The sequence below is a fragment of the Podarcis cretensis genome (assembly GCF_951804945.1).
Source record: "Podarcis cretensis genome assembly, chromosome: 8".
Lineage (NCBI taxonomy): Eukaryota > Metazoa > Chordata > Lepidosauria > Squamata > Lacertidae > Podarcis > Podarcis cretensis.
In genome coordinates, this window is record NC_137177.1 from 40,472,404 (window position 1) to 40,490,267 (window position 17,864).

The 17,864-nt window shown below is 45.5% G+C and overlaps 1 protein-coding gene across 1 annotated transcript in view; it reads left to right on the forward strand.

Annotated features, from left to right (window-relative positions):
• HYDIN (HYDIN axonemal central pair apparatus protein) overlaps positions 1-17,864 on the forward strand; it is a 137,968-nt gene that overhangs the window by 104,409 nt on the left and 15,695 nt on the right. The window contains exons 58-76 of the mRNA XM_079988354.1: positions 1,178-1,298; positions 2,307-2,511; positions 2,761-2,996; positions 4,183-4,334; positions 4,433-4,622; positions 5,673-5,784; positions 6,048-6,299; positions 7,506-7,648; positions 8,046-8,264; positions 9,075-9,235; positions 9,513-9,637; positions 10,615-10,840; positions 11,611-11,823; positions 12,968-13,103; positions 14,141-14,306; positions 14,945-15,092; positions 15,488-15,695; positions 17,175-17,396; positions 17,615-17,784. Coding sequence (XP_079844480.1) covers positions 1,178-1,298; positions 2,307-2,511; positions 2,761-2,996; positions 4,183-4,334; positions 4,433-4,622; positions 5,673-5,784; positions 6,048-6,299; positions 7,506-7,648; positions 8,046-8,264; positions 9,075-9,235; positions 9,513-9,637; positions 10,615-10,840; positions 11,611-11,823; positions 12,968-13,103; positions 14,141-14,306; positions 14,945-15,092; positions 15,488-15,695; positions 17,175-17,396; positions 17,615-17,784 — 3,405 coding nt within the window. The remainder of the gene's footprint in view (positions 1-1,177; positions 1,299-2,306; positions 2,512-2,760; positions 2,997-4,182; positions 4,335-4,432; positions 4,623-5,672; positions 5,785-6,047; positions 6,300-7,505; positions 7,649-8,045; positions 8,265-9,074; positions 9,236-9,512; positions 9,638-10,614; positions 10,841-11,610; positions 11,824-12,967; positions 13,104-14,140; positions 14,307-14,944; positions 15,093-15,487; positions 15,696-17,174; positions 17,397-17,614; positions 17,785-17,864) is intronic.

A 17,864-nucleotide genomic window follows, 5' to 3' on the forward strand; every position in this document is an offset into this window, starting at 1 on the left:
GGACTCAAGGGCATCCTGATCAAATTTGCAGATGACACCAAACTGGGAGGGGTGGCTAACACCCCAGAGGACAGGATCACACTTCAAAACGACCTTGACAGATTAGAGAACTGGGCCAAAACAAACAAGATGAATTTTAATAGGGAGAAATGTAAAGTATTGCACTTGGGCAAAAAAAATGAGAGGCACAAATACAAGATGGGTGACACCTGGCTTGAGAGCAGTACATGTGAAAAGGATCTAGGAGTCTTGGTTGACCACAAACTTGACATGAGCCAACAGTGTGACGCGGCAGCTAAAAAAGCCAATGCAATTCTGGGCTGCATCAATAGGAGTATTGCATCTAGATCAAGGGAAGTAATAGTGCCACTGTATTCTTCTCTGGTCAGACCTCACCTGGAGTACTGTGTCCAGTTCTGGGCACCACAGTTCAAGAAGGACACTGACAAACTGGAACGTGTCCAGAGGAGGGCAACCAAAATGGTCAAAGGCCTGGAAACGATGCCTTATGAAGAACGGCTGAGGGAGCTGGGCATGTTTGGCCTGGAGAAGAGGAGGTTGAGGGGTGATATGATAGCCATGTTCAAATATATAAAAGGATGTCACATAGAGGAGGGAGAAAGGTTGTTTTCTGCTGCTCCAGAGAAGCGGACACGGAGCAATGGTTGTCAACTACAAGAAAAAAGATTCCACCTAAACATTAGGAAGAACTTCCTGATAGTAAGAGCTGTTTGACAGTGGAATTTGCTGCCAAGGAGTGTGGTGGAGTCTCCTTCTTTGGAGGTCTTTAAGCAGAGGCTTGACAACCATATGTCAGGAGTGCTCTGATGGTGTTTCCTGCTTGGCAGGGGGTTGGACTCGATGGCCCTTGTGGTCTCTTCCAACTCTATGATTCTATGATTCTATGAAGTCATTTGCCCCTCTGCTTTCACCACTTCCTCATCAGCCTGAGATCACTGGCCCATGCCAGCCAGCCACAGACTTGTGGCCCTTTTGGAGGTGCCTGTCTGCTGGTGACTCAGACTTTGGGAGCCTCTGACATGTGTTTGTTCATGAGTTTATCCCCAATAAGATGCATATTTCAGTTCTTCCCAACTGTAGCAAAGTCAGGCTCTGGAGTGGTGGCTGGAGTCTACACCCCCATCCAGAAGTATTTTGTTTCCACTTTCTCTTGCAGACCCTCTCATGAGAAGACCTCCCGCTCTAGTGATGTCTACCTTGGCCGGCAGACGGCTCAGCTGGGAAGGCAAAGCAAGCGCACAGAATCCATGCAAAAGGATGTGACCATGATGGTGCAGGTAGGCAGGGGCCTGCTTCCCCTTCATCCCCGTGAGCTCTGGGTCTGGCGCCTGGGTCTCTTGTGCTCTTTCTAGGCTCCTTGGGAGCTATTCTTTGCTCATTCTTTGTCCTTCAGACCTTCTAACCATGCAGGGATAGTGTTTCCTGTTGAGCAAATGTGAGACATCTTACTGTTTTGCGGAGGTTGGGTGGGAATGGTATTGCCAAATATGTTATTGTTTTCACTTATTTATACAAGCAGCAGCAATCAATATTCAGCAATTGCCCACCCCACCCCCAAGCACCAAATGTCTACTTAGTTACATTTAACGTTTAAGTCACTTCAGTTTTTAAGAAAAGGTATCATTCTACATTCTGTTCTTGGAGGCCTATATCCATGTTCTGTTGATGTTGCCCATGTAATAAAACTATGCCGGGTTGATTGAAAGTATTTTATTTTTTTTGTCTGTTCGACTCTCTTGGATGTGGGTTGCCAGTTTGTCCATAAATATCAAGTCCCAGAGTTATCTAGAGTCTTCCAATACCTTGCTGGTTTTCAATGTTGTAACTTTGTGAATTGCATCTATATGGACATAACTGTTGTTAGTTGCTTTGAGATGCTTTGTTAGAGACCAATGAATGAATTAAATGAAGTATATAAACAAGCACACGTGCGCCACCTTGGCAGGTGCTGTGCTCAAGGAAGGAAACCAGGGAGAGGAGGCAGAGAACAGCATTCCTTGGGAACAACCTCTCCCTCCCCAGGTGTTCCACATTAATGGACTCCAGGAAGGAAGAGCAAGTAGGGCTGGATGCTCTGATTTGGTCCTCAGCTTTCAGCATCCTCAGCATTGGGCACACTGCTGCACCTGTGTAAGCTTTGCCAAGTGCAGCTTCCTTACGTTGCCAACTGTCTCTTTCACCTGCTTCTATAGGAAGCAGACCCAAAATAGCTGGTGCAGCACTACCTGCATTGGTTCAGTGGCAGCTGTAGTGAAGGCTGCCTCCTGCTTGGGCTCTCTCCATAGGCTCGCTTCTCCCTTGGCATATTCACCGTCTCCCCTGGATTTGGAACCATTCCTCCGGGAGGCCATCAGACCATCACTGTGGACTGCATTGCAGATGCAGTAGGGAAATTTGAGGAGTACATGAACATAGAGATCACTGACCGAGACCCCGACGACAACCCTGGTGGCATTCAGTACAGTCTGCTTGCAGAATCATGTGTCCCAGGTAGGTGATGGTAGCAGCTCTGGAACCATCACAGCTGGAAGGAGAACTAATCTCTTGAGTCTCTTTCATTTTGCCTGCCATCTGCAGGGAGGGAGGGATTTATTTTGTCCTGTGATATTATTCTAGGGAGTAGCCCTCCTTCCCCTGAAGCCCTGTGAAAGGAATGATAAATAATTACTTTTGGAAGAGTTGCTCTGTCCTATCTCAACTTCAATCTGTAATTAAGTTGTCCTCACTGTATTTCCCAAGGTTTTGTGATGGATGACATGGGGAGCATTTTTGAGGAGCATCGAATCTGCAACAGCAGCAACCTCAGCCAGGTTCTGAAGACCATAGGATGCGAGTGTGTGTTTGTGACTGATGAAAACAAGTTCATCTTCAATAACGTTTTGGTTGGGCACCAGGCAGTTGCCCGGTTCAAGATCTGCAACACTGGCCGAATCCCCTGTGATGTGGTTTTTAGCGTAAAGTCCATCTCTTCCAAGGTGAGAGCATCTGCTGTGCTGTGGTGGTTTTGTGTGGTAGCTGCTGCTGCTGCCACCGCCCCTTAGATTGGGAGTTAAGATTGTATTTATTTAACACGGCTCCAGGTGGCCATCACGGGTGTCTCTTGCAATCTTCCTAATATTCCTCCACTGCTAGCTTTGATACCATGCTTTTATTTCCCCCTGCCTGACTGCCTACTACAAAACAGATTCCCTTCCTTGTGCTTCCTGTAGCCAGTTCCCTGCAAGGGTTGGCTAGGGCATGTAAGTTACATGACTGCGATGGGAAGACTGAAGCATGGGGAGGATTCGCTTTCCCCATCTATATTCTCCCTGCAAGAGTGTACATAGGAATGAATGGCCATGCCCACCATCATGCGCTCCACCATATGTGGCTGCATATGGTCCTCAGGGGTAAGCAAAAAGTTTGCCCATCTCTATTTAACCCAAGAAATCACCATGTACATAGCTGAAACAGAATAAAATTAATGGTCTAGGAATTTCATGTGGAAGCTTGTTATAGAAATACAGGGAAGGCTTATATGTTTGCCCCTATCATAGCAAACTGGGTCCATTGATAAATCAGTCATGGCAGCATTTGCTGCATTGGCTGAGCTGGTGGCAGCTTGGATGGAAGCAGGCTAACACTGGTCCTGAAAGACCTGCATTGACTCCTGGTATGTTTCTGAGCACAATTCAAAGTGTTTGTGCTGACCTTTAAAGCCGTAAATGGTCTTAGCCCAGTGTACCTGAAAGAGTGTCTTCACCTCCATTATTCAGCCCAGACACTGAGGTCCAGCTCCGAGGGACATCTGGCAGTGAGGTTACAAGGAACCAGGCAGAGGACCTTCTTGGTAGTGGTGCCTGCCCTGTAGAATGCCCTCTTATCAGATATCAAGGAAATAAACAACTATCTGACTCTTAGAAGACATTTGGGAAATTTTTAATGTCTAATGTTTTACAATTTTGTATATGCTGTAAGCCGCTCAGAGTGGCTGGGAAAACCCAGCCAGATGGACGGGGTATAAATAATAAAATTATTATTATTATTATTATTATTATTATTATTATTATTATTATTATTAGTCCAGGAAGTGTCCTGTCAGTCTCTACATCCTCTTATTCAGGGAGGGGGCTTTCTGTGAGTGGTTTTTGAAGCTTCACCAGCTGTATGATGTTTCTACAGTCCAGTTTCCGGATCAGTGACATCTTTGAGCTCCAACCAGTGCGGATGTGCATTGCCAGCCGTTCACATGCCTTCACAAGCCTGACCTTCTCACCGCAGAGCATGCAAAACTACCAGTGCATTTTTGAGGCTGCTGTTGATGCACCACCCAGGTATCCCAGTCATGGCTGATGGAAAGGTGGTGGCTCCTTTGGGCCATCTTCTAGACATGCACCCAAGGGCAATGTGTTCCCTTGTCTCTTACTTTCAGTGTGATTGCAAAGTCAAGGAATTTATCCTTTGAGGTCACTGGGGATGGCAACCTCCCTCAGGTCACCATCATGCGCCCTGTGCTCCGCAATAAGAAAGGGAACCCACTCCTACTCTTCAGGAGGCTCCTGTTGGGCCATACAGAAATCCTTCCTCTGGTCTTTAAGAACTGTGGCAGCATCCTAGTCCAGGTAGGCAGTTTTGGGCATGGCAACGTTGCTCTTATGTGGTCCATAAAGTGCCCTTATAAATATTTTTCTAAATAAATAAGTAATACATATGTTGTTATAATATATTAAAGTGGTTTACAGCAATAAAACGAAACAAAAATGAAAAACCATATGAAAAGTGAAAAAGAGGCATCAGTTAACCATTGTGGAAGAATGTATTGCCTGCATACACCTGGGGAAATAGGAAGGTTTTCAACAGGCATTTAAAAGTCAGCATGGAAGGGGAAGTCATGGGCTTTTTTCATACATGCGGGGAGAGCTTTTCACTTTCTGCCCACCACCCCGGTCACAGGGACAGCTACTCTAAATGCCCTGCTCTGATCTGGTGCTTCTGAGATCTTTGGGATATATGAGAGAGAGAGAGAGAAAGAGAGAGAGTAGTTCCGCTGCCATCACCCAACCCTCCTGTTCTTGTTTCTTGTTCTTTTTTCCACTCTGCCACACATCCCATCTGAGGGCTAGCCCTTGAGGAAGCAACTCTTGGCCACCATTGCTACCACTGGGGTGTGCCGCTGAGTGAGGCTGCCCAGGAGAATGGGTGGATGGTGGATGGTGTCACTCCCCAGGCTGGCTCCCCTCCACTGTTGTCCAAGTAGCTCTCCATTTTTTCCCAGCTGCATTCTTCTTCCATGTGTTTTTCAAGCTACCCAGGGTTCATTCTTCAAAGGGCTCAAAAGCTGCCTCCAGGAAGCTTTCATGAGTATCTGCCGAGACAGCAGACCATGCCAGAGCCAAGGGGGAGAGGGCGGTGCAGGATTGACTTAAACATCCTGGGAACAAGATCTGGCCTGGAGGTCAGCAGTTTCCTATCCCTAGAATAATGAATTAAAGGGTTTCATAGCAGCATAGGCTGAATTGGTTACCTTAAATATCTGGATGTTAAGAATTTACAGAAATGGCTGTCAGGCAAAGTTCTGCCTGTTTGATAGTATTCCAAGGTGCTGTCTGGATCTAAATGTTCTCCCAGGACTCATGGCTGTGTTGCTTTTCTTGTTTTGTCCCTTTCCCCAGCTGTTTCTCAACATCTCAGATGAAAATTGTGCTTTCACTTTGAAACACAGGCCCACTACCAAGTGCATTTATATGACTTCTCAGAATGAGGAGAATGAACCCAGCGAGGGAGGTAAATGACACATACCTGCTACCATGGCAAGGGCGCAGTAGCTGTGGAAAGGTGGGTGGGGCTCCCTGTGGCACTGGCTTCCTTTTAGCCCCTTGTCCAGAGCACTGAGACGGCTGCCTGAACAAAATATCTGCAGAGGTACAGCTGAAGGTCTCGTAAACAAAAAGCAAAGGAAGGGCCTTTTCTTTCTCCCCGAGATCTCTGGGCCTTGTGGAGGAGGAATTCTGATATTTTGGTCTCCTATTTCCTTTGTCCTTTCATAGTCAGGAAACCTCACACAGCCTCTCTTATCCTGCACAATGGGGAGTCTGCTGAGTTTGATGTGGTTTTCCAACCCACCTTGGCCCAGCGCATTGAAGGACTGATCCACCTCTCTATTGTGGATAATCAGTACGAGGAGACCAGCATCCAAATGGTGGGCGAGGGCTACCAGGATGATGTTGTGCTGGACAACATCCACAGCTTGATTACGGAGACTGATTCTGAAAGACATCTGGAAGAGAACATAGCCGAGGGTGAGAGAAAGGGGAGGTGCTTCAGTGAACTGGGGGTGGGACCGCTAGCAATGGGTGACAAATGTTGCCTTGTTTAGAGATCCTCCCAAAATGTGCTGGCCATACCTAGCTGATCACAGATTAACAGTTAATTGAGGCAATGGATTTCCTCAGAGCAAAATCTTACCCAGAACTTGAAGATTCTATGCTGGGATAATAAGACAAACAATAATTCTTCTTGCATGGACAGCTCTCGAGGCCAACTTTATTTTTTTTTATGTCTCAAGAATATAATTCTACTACAGAATAAAAACTAGTAACTGTATTCACATCTGATGCATAAGTAGACCCAACTAATGTGGTAAACATTCATGATGTGAAGGCTATCATATTATTCATTTTTTATTGAAAATATTTCAGTTAAACAAAATAAAGTGGAAAACAAAAAAATGAAACAAATGGTGCATAAAAGGGGGGGACCCACTTTAATGACATACATACTTATCTAATACAAAGGCATATAAATGAAATTAATATACTAATACATACACAGTTTTTTATAATCTACTATATTTTTTATAAATGGCTTCCAAATGTCATAATAGTGATCCATAAACAGTCTATGTCTATAAGCCATTTGTTTGTATGTTGCAACAGTTGTCATATATTCTACCCATTGATTAAAGGGGGCCATAGATTTATGGTTCCAGCAGTGGTGGAGGAAGAGGAGTGTGGGGGGAGCACACCACCCCAGGCAGCACGATTCTGATGGGTTGCCATCGCGGCTGCCCCCCAGCCCATGCTGGGCGCCATGTCCCCACAGGCAGCATGCCATGCCTCTGCCTGCTCTCTGCCCCCCGGTGCCAGAGCATGAAGCTCCGCCACTGGGTTCCAGTGGATCAATATCAGTCTTTTAGCCGTAGTGGAAGCAAACTTGTGAACTTAGAAACCTAAGTTCTAAGCAGATGGAAAACAAAAGCAGGCAAGCAGCTCCAAACCGTAATTTGCCAGCTATGCATATGGATGTTCAAACCATGGTGTGGGTTCTTAACGTTCAGTGTATACCATGGTTGAGTGTGGCGTTTGAATTGAGCTAATGGGCAAAGGGGCTTCAAGGATCAAGAAGGCAAGTGGGAAGTAAGAAGCTACGCCTTGTGACAATGTCTTTATCACTGGGAGGCAACAAAAGCTGCCCTTGTTCAGAACACCTGGCCTCTTTCCCCACAGCTCCCCGAATAGATTGCGTCCAGTTTGGGGACTGTCACATTGGCAGGTCCTATCAGGCATCATGTACCATAACCAACCACAGCAAGTCAGATGTGATGAGATTTGAATGGCCGACTTCGGGTCCACTTCACTTCTCCCCACAGGTAGGTGGAGGCACCCCTGTCCTCAATTCTCCTTTGCTGCCAAAGCCCAAGGCTTTGCACCCCACTTATCTCTTGCGGGCTCCATTGTTACCAAAGGTGGGGACAGGCTTCCACAATTGTTTAGTGTGGAATTGCCACATGTAATCCCAACTGGAATGAAAATATGTTTCAGCATGTTGAAGATCATACAGGGGAGGTTGCAGCCTGAAGCTGCAATTGTGCTTTTCACCAGTGCTGAATTAATCCCTTAGGAGAAAAGTGCAGGTCACCATCAACATGCACTCAGTTTACTTTCAGGGCTGTCCAGTGATCAATGCAGGTCTTTTATGACCCTGCTATTTCTCCTTGGTTATCTTGCCAACATCTGACTCTCTGGTGCTCCACACCGCTCCCCTAGGTTGGCCACCTCCACAGCGGGTGCACCAAAAACATCACAGTGACCTTGAAATCTAGCCTCCCCGTCACACTGAAAGAACAGGCCATCAAGTGCAAGGTGACCAAGATTGCCTTTCAGCTGCCAGCTGACCAAGTGCCTGATTGGGACGATCGCCTCCACACTGTCAAATGGGTGGACATCTCAAAAAGTATCACGACAACACGCCCAACTAAGAAGAAGGTAAGAAACAAGGGAGCGAAGAGGTGCTCAGAGAGGTCTCATGCAGGCACTGATGGAGCTGAATTGAACAAGGCTGAATTCTGCATCAAGGGAAAGAGGATTCTAGGTCCAAGACAAATTGAAACAGGGGAGTTTCTTTATGTTGCACATGTTGTACAGCTCAGGATTTGTCACATGACCTGTTGTAGCCTTTTGCTGTTCAAGAGGTTTCTCTGCAGTTTTATTTTTCTGCTTGCTGCCTTGCCAGATATGAACCTCACCTGGCACTTGTTGGGCTCTGGGTTCACGAGCTACACTCTCATCTGGAGATGTCAAAGGAAACAAATGCTATTTTCTTCCCAGATCTAATGAAAATAAAGCCTGTCCTTTTGGGATTTACATATTGCTTGGAATGAGTTACTTCCTTATCACCTGACCTGTGACATTGTCCTAATTTGTTTACTGAGCTGCTGTAGCTAAGATTAGACAAAAGCTTGACATCTTGAAGCTGCTTGCTGAACTGGGACATGAGTTGTTTCCTTTGCTGAATCTCACTGGCAAAGTGGCCTCTCCTTGTGCCTCCATCCATTTGCTGGTGGTAGTAATGCCCCTAAATACCAGTTAATGGAAACCACAGGAGGATGACAGTGCTGTGGCACTTGGTTCCTGCTTGCAGGCTTCCTATTGACCACTATGAGATCAGGATGCTGGGTTAGATGAGCAACTGACCTGATCCTGAAGAGCTGTTCTTACGTTCTTAATGTTGGAAACAAGCCACCTTGTGGTTGCTTCCTATTGTGGCTGCTTCCTATTATTCTGCTGTTGGTGTAGGTGATTGAGACAGATCCGGAACCTGCTCACACGACTGTGGAAGACAGTGGCCGAGAACTGGAGCTCTGGGTGAGTGCCACTGTGGACTACGCACAATACAAAATGGAAGTGGAGACAGTGAACTTCAAGGACACTTTGCTGTTCCAGACGAGGGTGTACGAGTGAGTAACAAATATGCAGAATCTTGTTCAGAGGCTGCCTTCTATTTTTGTGACCCCCTTTTTGTGGAGTCTAGCTTCCCCTACCTTACAGTGTGCTGGGCACATATACCTGCATTCCCATGGCTGATTCATGCTTCAGGCCACCTTGTTTTCACCAAACTTAGTGATGAAGAGGATTAAGTATATGTGACCAGAGCACAGTGACTCCTCTATTTCCTTTGTTCTGAGCCAGACCTCCCAATTTCCTCCCTTTCTCTCTGCCCTCTTGTTCTACCAGTGTGGAGCTGTCTAATACAGGGAACGTGCAGCTAGAATACACCTGGAATGTGGTCATGGAGGAGACTGGGAGGGCAGTCAACTTTGCTACTGAGGCTTTGGCCCCCAGCCCAGAAGGTGCAACAGGTAAGCCTTAGTGGGCTTCTCAGGCTCTCCACCACTTCTCAGGTGCCTTGAGAACATCCTCAGATCCTTCCCTTCTAGCTTGTGGAACATCACACACCCCTGCCTGTTGGCCCTTTCCTCTCATCTTTTTGGATCTTTCAAGACTGTTCATATATTTGCCTGGGACATTCAGGGCAGGTTGCAACAGGTACAACAGTAGCTGCATCCGCCAGAAGGGAGTTACTTGCCAGGGGATGCTTTCTAGAGAGTTAATGGGGTACTTTTAGCTTGTCTGTATGCTTATTTATAACATTTCTTTGGCAGTTCACAAGCATATAAATACATTTTCTATTAAAAAAACCCAGCACATTTGTAGTAAAGTCTTTCCTAACTTCACTACAACATTAAAATGCAATAAATGCATCCAGATTAAGCAGGACAATTTTTACAACAGCATCACAACAGAAAAGCAGCACACCACCCCTCCCCAGTTATCACAATATAGATCTCAGCAGCTGCAATATAACTTCATTTGACTATCTAAGTAGAGAGACAGGTCTATCTGCAAAAAGGCTTTCCTCCACATAACCTAGGCCAAGCTTGCTAAGGACTTGGCCCAGAAGCAAACACGCAGGCAGCACAGTTCTTTTAAAAGTGGTGCTTCTTGCTCACAGTCGACAACTCCACTCAGTTATGCCATTTCACTGCTTCTGTCCAAGCTGCAGCTTCCAGGCCAACCCTAAACGTGGCATTTTTGCTCTATGTCTCAAGTGCTTGCTGTTGCCATCACCTCTTCCCCATAACATTCTCTGGAGCATGAAGGACACTGGCCAGGGCAAACTTGCACACCAAGTCCCAGAGATGTTTGCCCTGGTAGATGAGTTCATAACAAGCCATAACGTCCAGATGTGGAAAATAAATGGAAGGTCACAAAATGCTGCTTTGAATAATTCATTGAGGAGAAGCAGTTGTCTCAGCAAATTCTTCCTTCAACTCAGCGGAAGTTCCATCTGTTGCTTCCATCAAGACTGGGTCCAGCCGACGGTTCAGTCATTTTGAGAGTATGGTGGACAGCCTTTCTTCCTACGTGTCCCCGACAGCCACTGGAGCCCCCTTCTTCATGGAGCCTAACTGTGGTACCATCCTTCCTAAGAGCTCCCAGACCCTCCAGGTGAAATTCTGTCCTCAGGAAGTGGGAGAGTTTGAGGGCCGCCTACTCTGCAGGTAAGGAGACTTCCCACAAATGCCATCCACAAGTCCTGAGAGAGCAAAACTTCCCGACACTGCAGATATTGTTACATCTTGCTCTCACCTTGAGTGCTTCCTTACACAGCTGCTGTGGTGTTCGGTGGGAGGCAGGCAGCATGGTCTGTGACTTCCTAACAAAATGGCTATTACCTAGGTTTAGAAGGCTCTGAACTTTGTTCTGTATGACTGCACAGAAATTATAGTCACTATCTTTCTGGCATCAACACTGTCTCTCTGAATCCAGGGGAGGAGGAGCAGTGCAGAGGCAGCAACACAGGTTTCCTCTTACTTCATTGCCCTCTTTTGATGGACTTGGGATGGTGGCGGCTCAAGTGTTCCCATAAATAGGGGGGAAAGGCCTCCAACAACAGAGTTTTGACTCTCCCCGACAGTGCCACAAGTAGTTGAGCCTTATGCAGTGGAGGCCTACACCAGTCAAATGCTGAACTTATCTGAAAAGTATATATATATCTGCTCAGTGGGACAAAATGTGGGTGAAGCTTTTGCTCATGCCTTGGAATGCCAGCAGATGCAAATGTGCATTCACCGCATAATGCTTGGTGAGAAACTGAGTAAAATGGGGATTTGTTAGTCCAGAAAGGGTGGTGATCACTGCCAAAGAGGCAGAAAAATAGCAAGAGAGTTTCCTTGTGGGGAAAAGATGGATCACATGCCATGTGTGGGGTAGGGAGTCCCAGAAATTAATTTTCATATTCCCTGTCAACCTGGGTCTTTTTTCCTTTCAGTATTTCTAACCTGAAGCCTGATGAGGAAGGCCCAGTTGTGGCTGTGAAGGCGAAGAGCCTCCTGCCCTACTGTCATTTTGAGCTGGAAGATTCCAATTACATCACTGCGCACAGACGCAACCAAGACTTGCGAGGGCCTGGTGGGATGAGCCTGGATGCCAACACCAAAGTGATTGAATTTACCTCTATAGGAGTGTACGTCAGGAACACCCGGTGAGTATCCAGTCAGTTCTTTGCAGTGACTGCTTCATTCAAACAGTCATAGGTGTTCTAAGCAGTGACTGGGAACATCACTTGGGCTTGGGCTTTTAGCCGAGAGAGCTGCTTTCCCTTTGCCAGTGTTGCATGCCCAGGATGGTGGGGCTGCTGGCTCAGCAGTTTATTCCATGGCTGCGTTTTTGCTATTTCTCCTTCCTGCATGACATACCAGTGCCAGTCATGACTCTGGAGAGGGTCTGAAGCAGCTACCTTGGAAAATTTGCTAACATCTGAAAATTTTGCATCAGTGCAAAAGCACCTACATAGAAAAAAGAATGTTTATCAGCAGAAAAGCACAGGAGGAATAAGGATATATCCTCAGTAGTTGGATGTTATCACTGCCTCCAAGGACCGTTGAGGAAATAGATGCTATTGAAAAAGATTTGTCAAAATGGATTATTCAACTGGTGTTCCCTCTTCTGATTAATATTATTTGGGTTGTTTTGCTGTATCTTTATTGAGGTGATAAATTGGTCTTGTTATTGTTTATGCTTTGGCTTCTGGGAACCTTTACCATTGTTTTTCTTCATATAAAGCATGTCACTTATCTGATAGAAGTCAGGAGTCTGGGATTCAAGCTTGTGAATTTCATAACTTCACCCAATATCTTGAGTTCTGGCTGACAGTGACCCCCATCCTGAATTAGTGAATCAGACACTTTTATTTGCATCCAGACTTCAAGCTTATATTGATGTGATAAGTAGATTAATCAATTCAAGTTTATTTGATTCACTTGTGGGGGTAGACTTTTAATCAATAGCATTCTGAAAATGAAGGCACACTTGCTTATTTTTTATGTGGCTGTCTGATAGGCTTGTTACTGTAAAGGGAAAGAAAATCAAATATTAAAAATAGCATTTCTCTCTAAAATGAGTGACAGCTTTAAGAAATAAATTGTGTTGTACTTCGCCTCAAAAAAAACAACAACCAAGTGCATATCCTTGCACTAGGCCTTTGGTGCTATGCAAAAGTAAATAAATGCAATTTGTTACTGAACTGGTTTCTTAAAAGACAGATGATCAATCAACTAGACTCCCCCCCCCCCATTAGCTGACAGCCTAACATGTCTCTGATGTCACTTCTTCCATGTCTTGGGTAGGAGCTTTGCCATCATGAACCCCACCAATGCCACCTACTCTTTCCAGTGGGTCTGTGAGCAGCAGGAGAACAAAGATTATGCTGCCTTCATCTGCTTTACGGAGCGAGGCCAGCTCCGGCCAGAGAAAAAGGTGGAGGTGAGTTGGCAGAGGGAATGCCAAGTTATGGCCACCATCTCTTGCCTCTGAGTCTTCCTTGGCAAGGGTGTGGCCGCTCCTGGTAGCCTGTTCCTCTTGCAAGTGTGGAATTCAGACAAACAAAGGGCGACACATATATGGATGTGTCATATACATGTACCTGTTCCATGTGCCACTTCTGGTAGTTCTTATTCCAGCAAGCCGACACAGAAGCACATCTATTCTGGTAACAGTATGTGTTTTGAACCCACATGCATGTCTAGCACTCATGTGTATTCACACACACACTAAAGATAGGTTTAGGATATTTTGCTGGAGTTGTGACATGTGCTTGTTATGTGTTAACCCTTAACCTCATGCCCACAATAATTTCTCACCCCAAGGAATAAAGAAAGCTTGGTTTATTGTAGGAAATACAAGTGACAGAATATATAAATGTTGCTTCAGACAGCAAAATTACAAGTTAAGCAGGCAGCAACTACTACAGAGCACACTGCCCTTGACCCAAAGTGTGAAAGAATCTCTGTTTTAGAAAGCCTATGGAAACATGGGTGTGACAATTTTGCCAGCATGACCCACACTAAGAGCAAGAAATGGAAAGGGAAGAATATATCTGGTGTAGGTGGGTTTCCATGAGGCAAGACACAGCGATAACAGCAAGAACCTTTATTGACCTACATAACTGTGGAAACAGGAGCAAAGCAACTGCTTATAAAGTGAAGCAGGCCTGTGCTGTTCCTTGAGAGTGCTGAGAAAGAGAGTTCCTCAATGGAGCTATGATAGCTATTGACTATTGGAAAACCTGGGGTTTTAATAATATTTTTAGTCAATGCCTCCTAGTAGAGAAGGAAGAGGCTGCAAAACTGGGGAAGTCCTTAGTGATGCTGTGTGTATGTGTGTGTGTGTGTGTGTGTGTGTGTGTGTGTTGAAATACTTTTGAAAGCACTGTAGTAAAGGCAGGGGGGAAGGAGGTATAAAACTGCCACTAGCAAGAGCAGGACTGTGCCAGATGTTTCCAGTTGCCTTTTTACCTGTAGGTCATATTTGAATTCATCCCTCAACATCTGGACACCACAGAATCATTTTGGACTTTCTTAATCCCTGAACACAACCTTTCTGTCCCATTCCTCTTGGTTGGTCACACCACGGACCCTGCTGTGTCTCTGGAAAGATCCCACCTGAACTTCCGCTCGCTCCTTATTGGTAAGGACAGACATGAGAGGCAGCGGGGGTGGGGGGAGAGATCTGTCCATTTCAGTTTCTTATTTTCCCAGTCTGAATATCTATTTGCCATATTTCACACAATTTGTATAAACGTATGGTGCAATCTAATCATTCTGCAATTTGATCTTAAAACAAATATTCATAAAAATTCTTTAGTATTTTGGTGCACAAAGAAATCAACTTTGCAAGGTAAGAACCAAATGGTCTTTCCCTTTAAAATATCCATTTTTGTTTTGTTTTTTTAATTTTTTTATTATTATTATCAATAATAATAATAATAATAATAATAATAATTTATTTATACCCCGCCCATCTGGCTGGGTTTCCCCAGCCACTCTGGGTGGCTTCCAACAAAACACTAAAATACAATAACCTATTAAACATTAAAAGCTTCCCTAAACATATAGTTGAAAAACTGCATTGGCACTGCAAAATTCGAGACATGTGAATTTTAAAGGATAAATGTGTTTCATTTTGTGTAAGTTTTTATTGGGGAAAAATACATTTTACTCTTAGACAGTAAAGATTCTGAGTAAATATAATTGGGAAGGCGGTGAGTTCTCTCTAGCAAACTGACTCAAAACCTAGCATTCCACTGCTATTCTTCTCTCCCTAAGGACACGAGGCTCGTGAGAGCATTGACATTATCAACAATGAGAATGAGACCTACAATTTTTCCTTCAGAGAAGGCTCTCGTTTTTCAGAGGGGCGAATCAGCTGTCTAAAACTGCAGCCCATGGAAGGCTCAATCCCACCTCATTCCAGGTAAAAGAGGATGTGGAGCTAGATGACAAGTGCCCTGAATGGCACATTCTTGGTACTCAGGGTGTCCCTGTTGATTGGGAACGAGCCAGACATTCCCTTCATAAGATTCTTGTGTTTCTGGTCCCATGGCATTATCTGTAAAGCACTTGTTCTTTGGCCCCTTTCTCCCCTGCAGCTTCACATTCTGCATTGCAGGGAAGGATTTTGGCTACAGGCTTAGCACAAAGCATGCATTGATATACATGCAAATTTCCGCAGTTTTATGGGGGGGTTAACTGGTCTTGAAAAGCCCTCAGTGCTGAAAGGGCTCAGCATCCTACAGGATGCAGTTATCCTTGTGACTAGTTTTCTCAGTGCAACCAACCCCAACCAAATGTGTGGTGTTTTCTCACCAGGCTTCCTATTGGCATCTTATTCATGCCTAACCTGGAGGGGGAGGTAAACTTCAACTTGATCTGTGATGTCAAAAGAAAGAGCCAGCCCCTCTGTTTGAACATCAAAGCCACTGGCCACACCATGAATGTGTCTGTGAAGTGTCAGGAAAGTAGCGGTTTGCTTACTGAGCTGGACCCTGACCAGCCACACCGGATCAGCTTTCAAGAGGTGAGAGCCCAGGATTATCTTATCGCTACTTGACTCCAACAAGCATCAACAATTTGCAGAATTTTCCATACTGATGGCTTGAGAAACAGTGTCTTTAACAGCAAGCTGTGTTGATGGAAACATCCCCAAGCAGATCGGCTAGGCCGATCCCTAAGCATCAGCATTGTGGATTCATTTGTAGGAAAGGTAGGGTCACAAACTGAGAGGTCCTTGCAGAAATGTACTCTGATGCTCTTTGGCAATGCTCCAGGTGGTGACAAATTCCCTTCTCTCTCCCACTTCAGAAGGCTCGTATTATGCATGCAACGAGAAAAAAATCAAACTGAGCTCAGTGGAGCTTAGACCCTAGTGCAGAGGTGGGGCACGGGTGCCATTGGACTCTTAACACCTGAATGGCTTGGGTTACTGACACGATCACCCGTGACTGCCTTCTCCCACTTCATGGAGCCTGTTTGGCCCCCTGGTATACTACAGAGCTTAGGGCAAGGAAACAAGCTGGGAGACATCTTGAACGCAAGTGGAGGAAAGATCTGAATGAATGCAACTGAACACTGGTAAGGGCTCATTATCAAGCCTACCTAGTGGTTGTGAAGGCAGCAAAGAAAGCATACTTTGCTGCCTCCATTGCACCCTCATTATGTCCTCCTGCAGAGCTTTTCCAGGTTGTACAGGGCCTTTTACAGGCTGGCCCAAAGGAGGTTGGAGAACCAACGGTAGCTCGCTGTGACTTGTTTGCAAAGCATTTTGAAGATAAAATCACTTGCATCGACCAAGACCTTGGCTCTGCTGTTATAGCAGATGAATCTCATGGGATGTCCAGAGCACTGTCTAGTCCTGTTGTGTTGGATGAGTTTCAGTTGGTAAGGTTTGAGGATGTGGACAAGGTGCTCGGATCAGTCAGGGCAGCCACTTGCACTCTAGATCCTTGCTCCTCTTGGCTGATAAAAACCAACAGGGAGAGAACTGTTGGCTGGACCAGGAAGGTGATCAATGCCTCTTTATGAGAGGGGGTGGTCCCTGCCTGTTTGAAGGAGGCAATGGTAAAACCATTCCTTAAGAAACCTTCCCTGGATTCGGAAAACCTAACTACCGGCCAGTTGCTAATCTCCCTTTCCTGAACAAGGTTCTGGAGCGAGTGGTTGCAGACCAGCTTCAGGCACATTTGGAAAAAAACTGATTTTCTGGATCCATTCCAATTGGGGTTTAGGCCCGATTTTGGCACAGAAACTTCTTTGGATGCCCTGTATGATGACCTCTATCCAGAGAGACACAAGGGAAACATGTCCCTGTTAATTATTCTTGACCTCTCAGCAGCTTTTGATACCATCGACCATGGTATCCTTCTGGAGTGACTATCCAAACTAGGGGTGGATGGCACCACTTTGTGGGTGGCACCACTAGCTCAAAGGAAGACAAGCCTATAACAAGCAGTAGCTCTGCAACAGTATTAATGCTGCATCTTCTCTTTGCTCTGGACAGATGCAAGTCAGTGATTATGCTCAGTGCCATTTCTATATTCTGAATACTGGCAAATTTAACTTCAACTTCTCATGGGAACTTGACCTTGCCAAAGCAGTGCAGCAATATTTTGCCATCTCTCCAAATAACGAAGTAGTAGAAGCAGGGGATCGGACAGAGGTCCTGCTGTCCTTCCACCCGCTGAAGCCATGCACCTTAAAAGATGTGGAGCTGAAGCTGCAGGTAAGGAAGACCCAGGGTCGGTGGTGGTGGGTTTCTTCTGTTGTCTGACGAGAAGGTTTCAAATCACCCACTTAATAGTTACACCAAGGATATAAAAAAATAAAGCTTAGAACTCCCAGCACAATCAGATATTGTCTTAAAAATAAAATTAGCCAAGTATATATTAGTCTGACAACTAATCTGACCAGTTCTGAGGCAGCCTCTCTCTGTGCTCACAGATCAGCCATGGACCAACATTTACTTGTTTGCTGGAAGGCTCAGCTGTGAATCCCAGCATCCATTTCTCCCTCACCAAAGTAGAGTTTGGAAGCTGCTTCATCTACCAAGGTGGAATGACCGTTTCCAAACGAATCCTGACTGTCACGAATAAGGATGCCAAGGATGCAAGGTAAGCTGGACCAATGATGTGCCTCGCAGACACAGAGCACCATGCCAGATGTGCAGGAGGTAAATTCAGGTGCACAGCTC